Source organism: Rana temporaria, chromosome 5, assembly GCF_905171775.1.
Source record: "Rana temporaria chromosome 5, aRanTem1.1, whole genome shotgun sequence".
Lineage (NCBI taxonomy): Eukaryota > Metazoa > Chordata > Amphibia > Anura > Ranidae > Rana > Rana temporaria.
Genome location: NC_053493.1, coordinates 428,991,517 through 429,009,655, shown reverse-complemented (window position 1 = coordinate 429,009,655; position 18,139 = coordinate 428,991,517). Strand labels below are relative to the sequence as shown.

The window sequence follows — 18,139 nt, the reverse complement described above, 5'->3', positions numbered from 1 at the left end:
TTATTGGTGCCTCTGTGGTCCTCCATCCACTCTAATAGCATCGCCCCTCCTCCTCACTCTCAGACCGCATGTCGAGAGACGTCAAACTTCAGCAGCATCCCATCAGACAGTTGGGCGTCCTCCCTGCCAGTCTACTGCAGTCCCCGGGACCCCTTCACCATCCTGCAAGGTCCCAGCCTCATCCCGGACAGAGGAGTCCCAGCTTGTCCCCGGACAGAGGAGTCCCAGCTTGTCCCCGGACAGAGGAGTCCCAGCCTCTCCCCGGACAGAGGAGTTCCAGCTTCTCCCAGGACAGAGGAGTCCCAGCTTCTCCCAGGACAGAGGAGTCCCAGCTTCTCCCAGGACAGAGGAGTCCCAGCCTCTCCCCGGACAGAGGAGTTCCAGCTTCTCCCAGGACAGAGGAGTCCCAGCCTCATCCCGGACAGAGGAGTCCCAGCCTCTCCCCGGACAGAGGAGTCCCAGCCTCTCCCCGGACAGAGGAGTCCCAGCCTCTCCCCGGACAGAGGAGTCCCAGCTTCTCCCAGGACAGAGGAGTCCCAGCTTCTCCCAGGACAGAGGAGTCCCAGCCTCTCCCCGGACAAAGGAGTCCCAGCTTCTCCCAGGACAGAGGAGTCCCAGCCTCTCCCCGGACAAAGGAGTTCCAGCTTCTCCCAGGACAGAGGAGTCCCAGCCTCATCCCGGACAGAGGAGTCCCAGCCTCTCCCCGGACAGAGGAGTTCCAGCCTCTCCCCGGACAGAGGAGTCCCAGCCTGTCCCCGGACAGAGAAGTCCCAGCCTTTGCCCGGACAGAGAAGTCCCAGCCTCTCGGCGGAGAGAGGAGTCCCAGCCTCTCCTCAGACAGAGGAGTCCCAGCCTCATCCCGGACAGAGGAGTTCCAGCCTCATCCCGGACAGAGGAGTTCCAGCCTCTCCCCGGACAGAGGAGTTCCAGCCTCTCCCCGGACAGAGGAGTCCCAGCCTGTCCCCGGACAGAGGAGTCCCAGCCTGTCCCCGGACAGAGAAGTCCCAGCCTTTGCCCAGACAGAGGAGGCCCAGCCTGTCCCCGGACAGAGAAGTCCCAGCTTCTCCCCGGACAGAGGAGTCCCAGCCTCTCCTCAGACAGAGGAGCGCCAGCCTCTCCCCGGACAGAGGAGTCCCAGCCTCTCCGCGGACAGAGGAGTCCCAGCCTCTCTCCGGACAGAGCAGTTCCAGCCTCTCCCCGGACAGAGCAGTTCCAGCCTCTCTCCGGACAGAGCAGTTCCAGCCTCTCTCCGGACAGAGCAGTTCCAGCCTCTCCCCGGACAGAGGAGTCCCAGCCTCTCCCCGGACAGAGGAGTCCCAGCCTCTCCCCGGACAGAGGAGTCCCAGCCTCTCCCCGGACAGAGGAGTCCCAGCCTCTCCCCGGATAGAGGAGTCCCAGTCTCTAACCAGACAGAGGAGTCCCAGTCTCTACCCAGACAAAGGAGTCCCAGCCTCTCCCCGGACAGAGGAGTCCCAGCCTCTCCCCAATGGATATCCTGAAACCCCCGCAGGGAGCGGAGGACGAGGAGGGCGATTCGAAGGCTTCTGACCTCGCCACCTTTGCCAGTAACTCAACGCTTCACGGAATCAGCCACGTCTTCCTGCCTGGAGGGGTGACCCCGCGCCGGGTGTTCTGGGCTTGCGCCTTCCTGGCATCCCTCAGCATGTTCCTCTACCAAGTGGTCGATCGAATCATCTACTACTCGGAGTACCACCATGTCACCACCTTGGATGAGGAGGAAAGCCAACTCATGACCTTCCCGGCCATCACCATCTGCAATTACAACAGTTTCCGGAAGAGCCAGCTGACCCGCAACGACCTGGAGTGGCTGGACAAGTTCCTGGGCTGGGAGGACAACAAGGACGATGCCATTGCCAGCCTCAATCTGACCAACGAGAAGTTCAAAGCCGTGAAGATCGACATGAAGGAGTTCTACAACCGGACCGGCCACTCTATGACCGATATGATTCTGGAGTGCCGCTATCGGAACGATGATTGCGGCGCATCGAACTTCTCCGTGGTGAGTACCCTGAATGAAATGTCTTCTAGATGGGGTCACGTGGGAAGGTTGGCCATGTGTGGTGGGCTCCAAGCATGGGGCCATGTGGGAAGGTTGGCCATGTGTGGTGGGCTCCAAGCATGGGGCCACGTGGGAAGGTTGGCCATGTGTGGCGGGCTCCAAGCATGAGGCCATGTCGGAAGGTTGGCCATGTGTGGTGGGCTCCAAGCATGGGGCCATGTGGGAAGGTTTGCCATGTGTGGTGGGCTCCAAGCATGGGGCCATGTGGGAAGGTTGGTCTGCACTTAGACACTGCCCTGACGGGTCAGTATTTGGCGCATTATAAATCCATTAAATCAATCAATCAATGTGTGGGTGGCTCCAAGCATGGGGCCATCTGGGAAGGTTGGCCATGTGTGGTGGGCTCCAAGCATGGGGCCCTGTGGGAGGGTTGACCATGTGTGGTGGGGTCCAAGCATGGGGCCATGTGGGAAGGTTGGTCATGTGTGGTGGGCTCCAAGCATGGGGCCATGTGGCAAGGTTTGCCATGTGTGGTGGGCTCCAAGCATGGGGCCATGTGGGAAGGTTGGTCATGTGTGGTGGGCTCCAAACATGGGGTCATGTGGGAAGGTTGGTCATGTGTGGTGGGCTCCAAGCATGGGGCCATGTGGGAAGGTTTGCCATGTGTGGTGGGCTCCAAGCATGGGGCCATGTGGGAAGGTTGGCCATGTGTGGTGGGCTACAAGCATGGGGTCATGTGGGAAGGTTTGCCATGTGTGGTGGGCTCCAAGCATGGGGTCATGTGGGTAGGTTGGCCATGTGTGATGGGCTCCAAGCATGGGGCCATGTGGGAAGGTTGACCATGTGTGGTGGGGTCCAAGCATGGGGCCATGTGGGAAGGTTCAACATGTGTGGTGGGCTCCAAGCATGGGGCCATGTGGGAAGGTTGGCCATGTGTGGTGGGCTCCAAGCATGGGGCCATGTGGGAAGGTTGGCCATGTGTGGTGGGCTCCAAGCATGGGGTCATGTGGGAAGGTTGGCCATGTGTGGTGGGCTCCAAGCATGGGGCCATGTGGGAAGGTTTGCCATGTGTGGTGGGCTCCAAGCATGGGGTCATGTGGGAATGTTGGCCATGTGTGGTGGGCTCCAAGCATGAGGTCATGTGGGAAGGTTGGCCATGTGTGGTGGGCTCCAAGCATGGGGCCATGTGGGAAGGTTCAACATGTGTGGTGGGGTCCAAGCATGGGGCCATGTGGGAAGGTTTGCCATGTGTGGTGGGCTCCAAGCATGGGACCATGTGGGAAGGTTCAACATGTGTGGTGGGCTCCAAGCATGGGGTCATGAGGTGGGCTCCAAGCATGGGGTCATGTGGTGGGCTCCAAGCATGGGGCCATGTGGGAAGGTTGGCCATGTGTGGTGGGCTCCAAGCATGGGGCCATGTGGGAAGGTTGGCCATGTGTGGTGGGCTCCAAGCATGAGGTCATGTGGGAAGGTTCAACATGTGTGGTGGGCTCCAAGCATGGGGCCACCTTGACATCGCCACCTGGTATGTGTAAGGGTTCATTTTGGGCGATCTCCCTGTTTGATCCCTATGAGGTGAGGGGTTCACCATGGGGGGCTCTTGCTGGTGCCCCATGACTTGCTGTAATAATGCACCCCCTCCCCCTGTATCTGTAGATTGGTCACACAGAGTATTTTCCGTGTTCCTCAGAGGGAGAGGCGTCTGTTCCGTCACCCAGGGAGGTGTCAGTTGAGATCGACGCGGGGGGTCCGCCCATCACACAGACGATCGAATGACAGAACATGAAAATCATTTATACAAATCCAGTCTGAGATGCAAAACATCCAATGGAGAGAGCGACGCATGGGTCAGCACCGCACACCCAACATCCACCCCCTTATACCAGCCTGGCACCCCATTCCCCCCTTATACCAGCCTGACACCCCATTCCCCCCTTATACCAGCCTGAAACCCCATCCCACCCCCTTATACCAGCCTGGCACCCCATTCCCCCCCTTATACCAGCCTGGCACCCCATTCCCCCCCTTATACCAGCCTGACACCCCATTCCCCCCTTATACCAGCCTGACACCCCATTCCCCCCTTATACCAGCCTGACATCCCATTCCCCCCCTTATACCAGCCTGACACCCCATTCCCCCCCCTTATACCAGCCTGACACCCCATTCCCCCCCTTATACCAGCCTGACATCCCATTCCCCCCCTTATACCAGCCTGGCACCCCATTCCCCCGCTTATACCAGCCTGGCACCCAATTCCACCCCCTTATACCAGCCTGACACCCCATCCCACCCCTTATACCAGCCTGGCACCCCATTCCACCCCCTTATACCAGCCTGACACCCCATTCCCTCCTTATACCAGCCTGGCACCCCATTCCCCCCCTTATACCAGCCTGACATCCCATTCCCCCCCTTATACCAGCCTGACACCCCATTCCCCCCCTTATACCAGCCTGACATCCCATTCCCCCCCCTTATACCAGCCTGACACCCCATTCCCCCCCTTATACCAGCCTGACATCCCATTCCCCCCCTTATACCAGCCTGGCACCCCATTCCCCCGCTTATACCAGCCTGGCACCCAATTCCACCCCCTTATACCAGCCTGACGCCCCATTCCCTCCTTATACCAGCCTGGCACCCCATTCCCCCCTTATACCAGCCTGACACCCCATTCCCCCCCTTATACCAGCCTAACATCCCATTCCCCCCCTTATACCAGCCTGGCACCCCATTCCCCCCCTTATACCAGCCTGACACCCCATTCCCCCCCTTATACCAGCCTGACACCCCATTCCCCCCCTTATACCAGCCTGGCACCCCATTCCCCCCCCTTATACCAGCCTAACACCCCATTCCCCCCCTTATACCAGCCTGACACCCCATTCCCCCCCTTATACCAGCCTGGCATCCCCCCCCCCCCTTATAGAGGTCCGAATCTCAAGTCTGTGCGATGACTACGATCCTTCATATCACAGCCCCTCCCCCTTTTATATCAGTGTCCTCCTTCACATCACAGCCCCTCCCCCTTTTTATATCTATGTCCCCTTCACATCACAGCCCCTCCCCTTTTATATCAGTGTCCTCTTCACATCACAGCCCCTCCCCCTTTTATACCAATGTCCCCATCACAGCCCCTCCCCCTTTTATATCAGTGTGCCCTTCACATCACAGCCCCTCCCCTTTTATATCAGTGTGCCCTTCACATCACAGCCCCTCCCCTTTAATATCAGTGACCTTCTTCACATCACAGCCCCTCCCCCTTTTATATCAGTGTCCTCCTTCATATCACAGCCCTCCCCCTTTTATATCAGTGTCCTCCTTCACATCACAGCCCCTCCCCTTTTATATCAGTGTCCTCCTTCACATCACAGCCCCTCCCCCTTTTATATCAGTGTCCCCTTCACATCACAGCCCCTCCCCCTTTTATATTAGTGTCCTCCTTCACATCACAGCCCCTCCCCCTTTTATATCAGTGTCCCCTTCACATCACAGCCCCTCCCCCTTTTATATTAGTGTCCTCCTTCACATCACAGCCCCTCCCCCTTTTATATCAGTGTCCCCTTCACATCACAGCCCCTCCCCCTTTTATATCAGTGTCCTCCTTCACATCACAGCCCCTCCCCCTTTTATATCAGTGTCCCCTTCACATCACAGCCCCTCCCCCTTTTATATTAGTGTCCTCCTTCACATCACAGCCCCTCCCCTTTTATATCAGTGTCCTCCTTCACATCACAGCCCTCCCCCTTTTATATCAGTGTCCTCCTTCACATCACAGCCCCTCCCCCTTTTATATCAGTGTCCCCTTCATATCACAGCCCCTCCCCCTTTTATATCAGTGTCCCCTTCATATCACAGCCCCTCCCCCTTTTATATCAGTGTCCCCTTCATATCACAGCCCCTCCCCCTTTTATATCAGTGTCCTCCTTCACATCACAGCCCTCCCCCTTTTATATCAGTGTCCTCCTTCACATCACAGCCCTCCCCCTTTTATATCAGTGTCCTCCTTCACATCACAGCCCCTCCCCTTTTATATCAGTGTCCCCTTCACATCACAGCCCCTCCCCTTTTATATCAGTGTCCTCCTTCACATCACAGCCCCTCCCCTTTTATATCAGTGTCCTCCTTCACATCACAGCCCCTCCCCCTTTTATATCAGTGTCCTCCTTCATATCACAGCCCCTCCCCCTTTTATATCAATGTCCTCCTTCACATCACAGCCCTCCCCTTTTATATCAGTGTCCTCCTTCACATCACAGCCCCTCCCCTTTTATATCAGTGTCCTCCTTCACATCACAGCCCTCCCCTTTTATATCAGTGTCCTCCTTCACATCACAGCCCCTCCCCTTTTATATCAGTGTCCTCCTTCATATCACAGCCCCTCCCCTTTTATATCAGTGTCCTCCTTCACATCACAGCACCTCCCCCTTTTATATCAGTGTCCTCCTTCACATCACAGCCCTCCCCCTTTTATATCAGTGTCCCCTTCATATCACAGCCCCTCCCCCTTTTATATCAGTGTCCTCCTTCACATCACAGCCCTCCCCCTTTTATATCAGTGTCCTCCTTCACATCACAGCCCTCCCCCTTTTATATAAGTGTCCCCTTCACATCACAGCCCTCCCCCTTTTATATCAGTGTCCTTCTTCACATCACAGCCCCTCCCCTTTGATATCAGTGTCCTTCTTCACATCACAGCACCTCCCCCTTTTATATCAATGTCCCCTTCACATCACAGCCCCTCCCCTTTTATATCAATGTCCCCTTCACATCACAGCCCCTCCCCTTTTATATCAGTGTCCTCCTTCACATCACAGCCTCTCCCCCTTTTATATCAGTGTCCCCTTCACATCACAGCACCTCCCCCTTTTATATCAATGTCCCCTTCACATCACAGCCCCTCCCCTTTTATATCAGTGTCCTCCTTCACATCACAGCCCCTCCCCCTTTTATATCAGTGTCCTCCTTCACATCACAGCCCCACCCCCTTTTATATCAGTGTCCCCTTCACATCATAGCCCCTCCCCTTTTATATCAATGTCCCCTTCACATCACAGCCCCTCCCCCTTTTATATCAGTGTCCCCTTCATATCACAGCCCCTCCCCCTTTTATATCAGTGTCCTCCTTCACATCACAGCCCCTCCCCTTTTATATCAGTGTCCTCCTTCACATCACAGCCCCTCCCCTTTTATATCAGTGTCCCCTTCACATCACAGCCCCTCCCCCTTTTATATCAGTGTCCTCCTTCACATCACAGCCCCTCCCCCTTTTATATCAGTGTCCCCTTCACATCATAATCCCTCCCCCTTTTATATCAGTGTCCTCCTTCATATCACAGCCCCTCCCCCTTTTATATCAGTGTCCCCTTCACATCACAGCCCCTCCCTCTTTTATATCAGTGTCCTTCTTCACATCACAGCCCCTCCCCCTTTTATATCAGTGTCCCCTTCACATCACAGCCCCTCCCCCTTTTATATCAGTGTCCTCCTTCATATCACAGCCCCTCCCCCTTTTATATCAGTGTCCTCCTTCACATCACAGCCCCTCCCCTTTTAAATCAATGTCCCCTTCACATCACAGCCCCTCCCCCTTTTATATCAGTGTGCCCTTCACATCACAGCCCTCCCCCTTTTATATCAGTGTCCCCTTCACATCACAGCCCCTCCCCCTTTTATATCAGTGTCCTTTTTCACATCACAGCCCCTCCCCCTTTTATATCAGTGTCCTCCTTCACATCACAGCCCCTCCCCTTTTTATATCAGTGTCCCCTTCACATCACAGCCCCTCCCCCTTTTATATCAGTGTCCTCCTTCACACCACAGCCCCTCCCCTTTTATATAAGTGTCCCCTTCACATCACAGCCCCTCCCCTTTTATATCAGTGTCCCCTTCACACCACAGCCCCTCCCCTTTTATATCAATGTCCCCTTCACATCACAGCCCCTCCCCTTTTATATCAGTGTCCTCCTTCACATCACAGCGCCTCCCCCTTTTATATCAGTGTCCTCCTTCACATTACAGCCCTCCCCCTTTTATATCAGTGTCCTCCTTCACATCACAGCCCCTCCCCCTTTTATATCAGTGTCCCCTTCACATCACAGCCCCTCCCCCTTTTATATCAGTGTCCTCCTTCACATCACAGCCCTCCCCTTTTATATCAGTGTCCCCTTCACATCACAGCCCCTCCCCTTTTATATCAGTGTCCTCCTTCACATCACAGCCCCTCCCCTTTTATATCAGTGTCCTCCTTCATATCACAGCCCCTCCCCTTTTATATCAGTGTCCTCCTTCACATCACAGCCCCTCCCCTTTTATATCAGTGTCCTCCTTCACATCACAGCCCCTCCCCCTTTTATATTAGTGTCCTCCTTCATATCACAGCCCCTCCCATTTTATATCAGTGTCCTCCTTCACATCACAGCCCTCCCCCTTTTATATTAGTGTCCCCTTCACATCACAGCCCCTCCCCTTTTATATCAGTGTCCTTCTTCACATCACAGCCCCTCCCCCTTTTATATTAGTGTCCTCCTTCATATCACAGCCCCTCCCATTTTATATCAGTGTCCTCCTTCACATCACAGACCCTCCCCTTTTATATCAGTGTCCTCCTTCACATCACAGCCCCTCCCCCTTTTATATCAGTGTCCTCCTTCACATCACAGCCCCTCCCCTTTTATATAAGTGTCCTCCTTCACATCACAGCCCCTCCCCCTTTTATATCAGTGTCCTCCTTCACATCACAGCCCCTCCCCCTTTTATATCAATGTCCTCCTTCACATCACAGCCCCTCCCCCTTTTATATCAGTGTCCTCCTTCACATCACAGCCCTCCCCCTTTTATATCAGTGTCCCCTTCACATCACAGCCCCTCCCCCTTTTATATCAGTGTCCCCTTCACATCACAGCCCCTCCCCTTTTATATCAGTGTCCCCTTAACATCACAGCCCTCCCCCTTTTATATCAGTGTCCTCCTTCATATCACAGCCCCTCCCCCTTTTATATCAGTGTCCTCCTTCAGATCACAGCCCCTCCCCTTTGATATCAGTGTCCTCCTTCACATCACAGCCCCTCCCCTTTTATATCAGTGTCCCCTTCACATCACAGCCCTCCCCCTTTTATATCAGTGTCCTCCTTCATATCACAGCCCCTCCCCCTTTTATATCAGTGTCCTCCTTCACATCACAGCCCCCCCCCTTTTATATCAATGTCCCCTTCACATCACAGCCCCTCCCCTTTTATATCAGTGTCCCCTTCACATCACAGCCCCTCCCCTTTTATATCAGTGTGCCCTTCACATCACAGACCCTCCCCCTTTTATATCAGTGTCCTCCTTCACATCACAGCCCCTCCCCCTTTTATATCAGTGTGCCCTTCACATCACAACCCCTCCCCTTTTATATCAGTGTCCTCCTTCACATCACAGCCCCTCCCCTTTTATATCAGTGTCCTCCTTCACATCACAGCCCCTCCCCCTTTTATATCAGTGTCCTCCTTAACATCACAGCCCCTCCCCCTTTTATATCAGTGTCCTCCTTCACATCACAGACCCTCCCCCTTTTATATCAGTGTCCCCTTCACATCACAGCCCTCCCCTTTTTATATCAGTGTCCTCCTTCACATCACAGCCCCTCCCCCTTTTATATCAGTGTCCTCCTTCATATCACAGCCCCTCCCCCTTTTATATCAGTGTCCTCCTTCACATCACAGCCCTCCCCTTTTATATCAGTGTCCTCCTTCACATTACAGCCCTCCCCCTTTTATATCAGTGTCCCCTTCACATCACAGCCCCTCCCCCTTTTATATCAGTGTCCCCTTCACATCACAGCCCTCCCCCTTTTATATCAGTGTCCTCCTTCACATCACAGCCCCTCCCCTTTTATATCAGTGTCCTCCTTCATATCACAGCCCCTCCCCTTTTATATCAGTGTCCTCCTTCATATCACAGCCCCTCCCCTTTTATATCAGTGTCCTCCTTCACATCACAGCCCCTCCCCCTTTTATATCAATGTCCCCTTCACATCATAACCCCTCCCTCTTTTATATCAGTGTCCTCCTTCATATCACAGCCCCTCCCCTTTTATATCAATGTCCCCTTCACATCACAGCCCCTCCCCCTTTTATATCAGTGTGCCTTTCACATCACAGACCCTCCCCCTTTTATATCAGTGTTCTCTTCACATCACAGCCCCTCCCCCTTTTATATCAGTGTCCTCCTTCATATCACAGCCCCTCCCCCTTTTATATCAGTGTCCCCTTCACATCACAGCCCCTCCCCCTTTTATATCAGTGTCCTCCTTCACATCACAGCCCCTCCCCCTTTTATATCAGTGTCCCCTTCACATCACAGCCCCTCCCCCTTTTATATCAGTGTCCTCCTTCACATCACAGCCCCTCCCCCTTTTATATCAGTGTCCCCTTCACATCACAGCCCCTCCCCTTTTATATCAGTGTCCCCTTCACATCACAGCCCCTCCCCCTTTTATATCAGTGTCCTCCTTCACATCACAGCCCCTCCCCCTTTTATATCAGTGTCCTCCTTCACATCACAGCCCCTCCCCTTTTATATCAGTGTCCTCTTTCACATCACAGCCCCTCCCCTTTTATATCAGTGTCCTCCTTCACATCACAGCCCCTCCCCCTTTTATATCAGTGTCCTCTTCACATCACAGCCACTCCCCTTTTATATCAGTGTCCTCCTTCACATCACAGCCCCTCCCCTTTTATATCAGTGTGCCCTTCACATCACAGCCCCTCCCCCTTTTATATCAGTGTGCCCTTCACATCACAGACCCTCCCCCTTTTATATCAATGTCCTCCTTCACATCACAGCCCCTCCCCCTTTTATATCAGTGTCCTCCTTCACAACACAGCCCCTCCCCCTTGTATATCAGTGTCCTCCTTCACATCACAGCCCTCCCCCTTTTATATCAGTGTCCTCCTTCACATCACAGCCCTCCCCCCTTTTATATCAATGTCCCCTTCACATCACAGACCCTCCCCCTTTTATATCAGTGTCCTCCTTCATATCACAGCCCCTCCCCCTTTTATATCAGTGTCCTCCTTCACATCACAGCCCCTCCCCTTTTATATCAGTGTCCCCTTCACATCACAGCCCTCCCCCTTTTATATCAGTGTCCTCCTTCACATCACAGCCCCTCCCCCTTTTATATCAGTGTCCTCCTTCACAACACAGCCCCTCCCCCTTGTATATCAGTGTCCTCCTTCACATCACAGCCCTCCCCCTTTTATATCAGTGTCCTCCTTCACATCACAGCCCCTCCCCCTTTTATATCAGTGTCCTCCTTCACAACACAGCCCCTCCCCCTTGTATATCAGTGTCCTCCTTCACATCACAGCCCTCCCCCTTTTATATCAGTGTCCTCCTTCACATCACAGCCCTCCCCCTTTTATATCAATGTCCTCCTTCACATCACAGCCCCTCCCCCTTTTATATCAGTGTCCTCCTTCACATCACAGCCCCTCCCCCTTTTATATCAGTGTCCCCTTCACATCACAGCCCCTCCCCCTTTTATATCAGTGTCCTCCTTCACATCACAGCCCTCCCCCTTTTATATCAATGTCCTCCTTCACATCACAGCCCCTCCCCCTTTTATATCAGTGCCCTCCTTCACATCACAGCCCCTCCCCCTTTTATATCAGTGTCCTCCTTCACATCACAGCCCCTCCCCCTTTTATATCAGTGTCCCCTTCACATCACAGCCCTCCCCTTTTATATCAGTGTCCCCTTCACATCACAGCCCCTCCCCTTTTATATCAGTGTCCTCCTTCACATCACAGCCCCTCCCCTTTTATATCAGTGTCCCCTTCACATCACAGCCCCTCCCCCTTTTATATCAGTGTCCTCTTCACATCACAGCCCTCCCCCTTTTATATCAGTGTCCTCCTTCACATCACAGCCCTCCCCCTTTTATATCAGTGTCCTCCTTCACATCACAGCCCCTCCCCTTTTATATCAGTGTCCCCTTCACATCACAGCCCCTCCCCCTTTTATATCAGTGTCCCCTTCACATCACAGCCCCTCCCCCTTTTATATCAATGTCCTCCTTCACATCACAGCCCTCCCCCTTTTATATCAATGTCCTCCTTCACATCACAGCCCCTCCCCTTTTATATCAGTGTCCTCTTCATATCACAGCCCCTCCCCCTTTTATATCAGTGTCCTCCTTCACATCACAGCCCCTCCCCTTTTATATCAGTGTCCTCCTTCACATCACAGCCCTCCCCTTTTATATCAGTGTCCTCTTCACATCACAGCCCCTCCCCCTTTTATATTAGTGTCCTCCTTCACATCACAGCCCCTCCCCTTTTATATCAGTGTCCTCCTTCACATCACAGCCCCTCCCCCTTTTATATCAATGTCCTCCTTCACATCACAGCCCCTCCTCCTTTTATATCAGTGTCCCCTTCACATCACAGCCCCTCCCCCTTTTATATCAATGTCCTCCTTCACATCACAGCCCTCCCCCTTTTATATCAGTGTCCTCCTTCACATCACAGCCCTCCCCCTTTTATATCAGTGTCCTTCTTCACATCACAGCCCTCCCCCTTTTATATCAGTGTCCTCCTTCACATCACAGCCCTCCCCCTTTTATATCAGTGTCCCCTTCACATCACAGCCCCTCCCCCTTTTATATCAGTGTCCCCTTCACATCACAGCCCTCCCCTTTTATATCAGTGTCCTCCTTCATATCACAGCCCCTCCCCCTTTTATATCAGTGTCCCCTTCACATCACAGCCCCTCCCCCTTTTATATCAATGTCCTCCTTCACATCACAGCCCTCCCCCTTTTATATCAGTGTCCTCCTTCACATCACAGCCCTCCCCCTTTTATATCAGTGTCCTCTTCACATCACAGCCCTCCCCCTTTTATATCAGTGTCCTCCTTCACATCACAGCCCTCCCCCTTTTATATCAATGTCCTTCTTCACATCACAGCCCCTCCCCTTTTATATCAGTGTCCCCTTCACATCACAGCCCCTCCCCCTTTTATATCAGTGTGCCCGTCACATCACAGACCCTCCCCTTTTATATCAGTGTCCCCTTCACATCACAGCCCCTCCCCCTTTTATATCAGTGTCCTCCTTCACATCACAGCCCCTCCCCTTTTATATCAGTGTCCCCTTCATATCACAGCCCCTCCCCCTTTTATATCAATGTCCTCCTTCACATCACAGCCCCTCCCCCTTTTATATCAGTGTCCTCCTTCACATCACAGCCCTCCCCCTTTTATATCAATGTCCTCCTTCACATCACAGCCCCTCCCCTTTTATATCAGTGTCCTCTTCATATCACAGCCTCTCCCCTTTTATATCAGTGTCCTCCTTCACATCACAGCCCTCCCCTTTTATATCAGTGTCCTCTTCACATCACAGCCCCTCCCCCTTTTATATTAGTGTCCTCCTTCACATCACAGCCCCTCCCCTTTTATATCAGTGTCCTCCTTCACATCACAGCCCCTCCCCCTTTTATATCAATGTCCTCCTTCACATCACAGCCCTCCCCCTTTTATATCAGTGTCCTCCTTCACATCACAGCCCTCCCCCTTTTATATCAGTGTCCTTCTTCACATCACAGCCCTCCCCCTTTTATATCAGTGTCCTCCTTCACATCACAGCCCTCCCCCTTTTATATCAGTGTCCTCCTTCACATCACAGCCCCTCCTCCTTTTATATCAGTGTCCCCTTCACATCACAGCCCCTCCCCCTTTTATATCAATGTCCTCCTTCACATCACAGCCCCTCCCCCTTTTATATCAGTGTGCCCTTCACATCACAGACCCTCCCCCTTTTATATCAATGTCCTCCTTCACATCACAGCCCCTCCCCCTTTTATATCAATGTCCTCCTTCACATCACAGCCCCTCCCCCTTTTATATCAGTGTCCTCTTCATATCACAGCCCCTCCCCCTTTTATATCAGTGTCCTCCTTCACACCACAGCCCCTCCCCCTTTTATATAAGTGTCCCCTTCACATCACAGCCCTCCCCCTTTTATATCAGTGTCCTCCTTCACATCACAGCCCTCCCCTTTTATATCAGTGTCCCCTTCACATCACAGCCCCTCCCCCTTTTATATCAATGTCCTCCTTCACATCACAGCCCCTCCCCTTTTTATATCAGTGTCCTCCTTCACATCACAGCCCCTCCCCCTTTTATATCAATGTCCTCCTTCACATCACAGCCCCTCCTCCTTTTATATCAGTGTCCCCTTCACATCACAGCCCCTCCCCCTTTTATATCAATGTCCTCCTTCACATCACAGCCCCTCCCCTTTTTATATCAGTGTCCTTCTTCACATCACAGCCCTCCCCCTTTTATATCAGTGTCCTCCTTCACATCACAGCCCCTCCCCCTTTTATATCAGTGTCCTTCTTCACATCACAGCCCCTCCCCTTTTATATCAGTGTCCTCCTTCACATCACAGCCCTCCCCCTTTTATATCAGTGTCCTCCTTCACATCACAGCCCTCCCCCTTTTATATCAATGTCCTCCTTCATATCACAGCCCCTCCCCTTTTATATCAGTGTGCCCTTCACATCACAGCCCCTCCCCTTTTATATCAGTGTCCCCTTCACATCACAGCCCCTCCCCCTTTTATATCAATGTCCTCCTTCACATCACAGCCCCTCCCCTTTTTATATCAGTGTCCTTCACATCACAGCCCTCCCCCTTTTATATCAGTGTCCTCCTTCACATCACAGCCCCTCCCCTTTTATATCAGTGTCCTTCTTCACATCACAGCCCCTCCCCTTTTATATCAGTGTCCTCCTTCATATCACAGCCCCTCCCCTTTTATATCAGTGTCCTCCTTCACATCACAGCCCTCCCCCTTTTATATCAGTGTGCCCTTCACATCACAGCCCCTCCCCCTTTTATATCAGTGTCCTCCTTCACATCACAGCCCCTCCCCCTTTTATATCAGTGTCCTTCTTCACATCACAGCCCCTCCCCTTTTATATCAGTGTCCTCCTTCACATCACAGCCCCTCCCCCTTTTATATCAATGTCCCCTTCATATCACAGCCCCTCCCCCTTTTATATCAGTGTCCTCCTTCACATCACAGACCCTCCCCCTTTTATATCAGTGTCCTCTTCATATCACAGCCCTCCCCCTTTTATATCAATGTCCCCTTCATATCACAGCCCCTCCCCCTTTTATATCAGTGTCCTCCTTCACATCACAGACCCTCCCCCTTTTATATCAGTGTCCCCTTCACATCACAGCCCCTCCCCCTTTTATATCAGTGTCCCCTTCACATCACAGCCCCTCCCCTTTTATATCAGTGTCCTCCTTCACATCACAGCCCTCCCCCTTTTATATCAGTGTCCTCCTTCACATCACAGCCCCTCCCCCTTTTATATCAGTGTCCTCCTTCACATCACAGCCCCTCCCCTTTTATATCAGTGTCCTCCTTCACATCACAGACCCTCCCCCTTTTATATTAGTGTCCTCTTCACATCACAGCCCTCCCCCTTTTATATCAGTGTCCTCCTTCATATCACAGCCCCTCCCCCTTTTATATCAGTGTCCTCCTTCACATCACAGCCCTCCCCCTTTTATATCAGTGTCCTCCTTCACATCACAGCCCCTCCCCCTTTTATATCAGTGTCCTCCTTCACATCACAGCCCCTCCCCCTTTTATATCAGTGTCCTCAGTCCACCTTCACATAAACCTACCCCCCCATATAATACCCCCCATCCCCCGCTCCATCTCGGGAATTCTGCTCTCTCAGCTCCGAATTGATTTCCCTTCTTAGATTTCCATATTGTCCTCTAAGTGACACCTCCGGTCCCCTCCACCCGATCCCCCCCAGGGGCCCCGATCTATTCCCACAATCCTCCTCTCACTGCAGAGCCTGGAGCTCGATGATCGGAGGACAGATGACTCTACCGGAGTGTGAACGATCGACACACATATATATATATACAGGGCCTGGAAAAAGTATTCACACCCCTCTATAGACAGTGGCCCGGATTCAGAGAGCAATTGCGCCTGCGTAACCATAGTTACGCAGCGCAATTGCTTACTTGCCCCGGCGTTACGAATGCTCCTGATTCAGGAACCTCGTTACGCCGACTGCAGCCTAAGATATGCGCGGCATAAGGCTCTTATGCCCGCATATCTTAGGCTGCATTCTTGCGATGGCCGCTAGGTGGCGTTCCCGTTGTGGTCAGCGTATATTAACAACGTTACGCGAGCCCTGCGTACGCAGTTTACGTCGTTTGCGTACGGCGGTTTTCGCGTAAGGCTGCCCCTGCTATTAGCAGGGGCAGCCCATGCTACGTATACCCGTCGTTCCCGCGTCGCGAAATTTGAACTTTACGTAGTCTGCGTAAGTGAATCGTGAATGGCGCTGGACGCCATTCACGTTCACTTTGAAGCAAATGACGTCCTTGCGACGTCATTTGCCGCAATGCACGTCGGGAAGGTTTCCCGACAGAGCATGCGCTCTACGATCGGCGCGGGAACGCGCCTAATTTAAATGATTCCCGCCCCATACGGGATCATTTAAATTGCGCGCGCTTACGCCGGGCATTTTACGGAGCTTCTGCTTTGTGAATCGCGCGTAGCGCAGGAAATTTACGGAGGCGCATCGGCAAAACGGTGCGCTGCGCCTCCGTAAAAAAAGGGGCAAAGCTACCTGAATCTACCCCACTGTATATACACACAGTAGCTAGTGGGGTATACAGTATATTGTGACGGTTCCCTGTCTCGGGGTTTGTCGCCCAGGATTCTCACAGGGGCTCCAGGAGGATTAACCACTTCAGCCCCGGACCATTATGCAGGTTAAGGACCGGGCCAGTTTTTGCGATTCGGCGCTGCGTCGCTTTAACAGACAATTGCGCGGTCGTGCGACGTGGCTCCCAAACAAAATTGACGTCCTTTTTTCCCCACAAATAGAGCTTTCTTTTGGTGGTATTTGATCACCTCTGCGATTTTTATTTTTTGCGCTATAAACAAAAATAGAGCGACAATTTTGAAAAAAAAATTCAATATTTTTTACTTTTTTCTATAATAAATATCCCCAAAAAAAAGATATAAAAAAAGTTTTTTCCCTCAGTTTAGGCCGATACGTATTCTTCTACCTATTATTGGTAAACAAAATCGCAATAAGCGTTTATCGGTTGGTTTGCGTAAAATGTATATATAGCGGGGTAGATTCAGGTAGCTTTGCGCAGTTTTTACGGAGGCGCAGCGCACCGTTTTTGCCCTGCGCCCCCGCAAATTTGCTCCGCTACCCTTGATTCACGAAGCAGTAGCTCCGTAAATTGCATGGGCGCTCCGGCAAAATGCCCGGCGTAAGCGCGCGCAATTTAAATGATCCCGTAGGGGGTGGGAATCATTTCAATTTGGCGCCCTACGCGCCAAGCGTAGGGCGCATGCTCCGTCGGGAAACTTTCCCGACGTGCATTGCGGCAAATGACGTCGCAAGGACGTCATTTGCTTCAAAGTGAACGTGAATGACGCGGGAACGACGGGTATACGTAGCATTGGCTGCCCCTGCTATTAGCAGGAGCAGCCTTACGCGAAACCCGACGGACGGAAACGACGTAAATTGCGTACGCAGGGCTCGCGTAACGTTGTGAATCGGCGTTAGTATGCAATTTGCATACTATACGCTGATCACAATGGGAACGCCACCTAGCGGCCATCGTAAGAATGCAGCCTACAATACGATGGCATAAGAAGCCTTATGCCACGCATATCTTAGGCTGCAGTCGGCGTAACGAGTTCTCTGAATCAGGAGCATTCGTAACGCCGGCGCAAGTAAGCAATTGCGCTGCGTAACTATAGTTACGCAGACGCAATTGCTCTTTGAATCTACCCCAGCGTTTACAAAATAGGGGATCGTTTTATGGCATTTTTATTAATATTTATTTTCACTACTAATGGCGGCGATCTGCGATTTTTATCGTGACTGCGACATTACGGCGGACACATCGGACATGTTTGACGCCACTTTTGGGACCATTGTCATTTATACAGCGATCAGTGCTATAAAAATGCTCCGATTACTGTGAAGATGTGACTGGCAGGGAAGGGGTTAACCACTAGGGGGCGGGGAAGTTTGTCCTAGAGAGTGATTCTAACTGTGG

General features: G+C 52.5%; 1 protein-coding gene across 1 annotated transcript in view; it reads left to right on the top strand.

The window, feature by feature from the left end:
• Window positions 1–1,462: 1,462 nt before the first annotated feature.
• Window positions 1,463–18,139, top strand: part of LOC120941399 (acid-sensing ion channel 1C-like) — a 57,825-nt gene continuing 41,148 nt past the window's right edge. Inside the window, exon 1 of the mRNA XM_040354740.1 lies at window positions 1,463–2,020. Coding sequence (XP_040210674.1) covers window positions 1,487–2,020 — 534 coding nt within the window. The 5' untranslated portion in view covers window positions 1,463–1,486. The remainder of the gene's footprint in view (window positions 2,021–18,139) is intronic.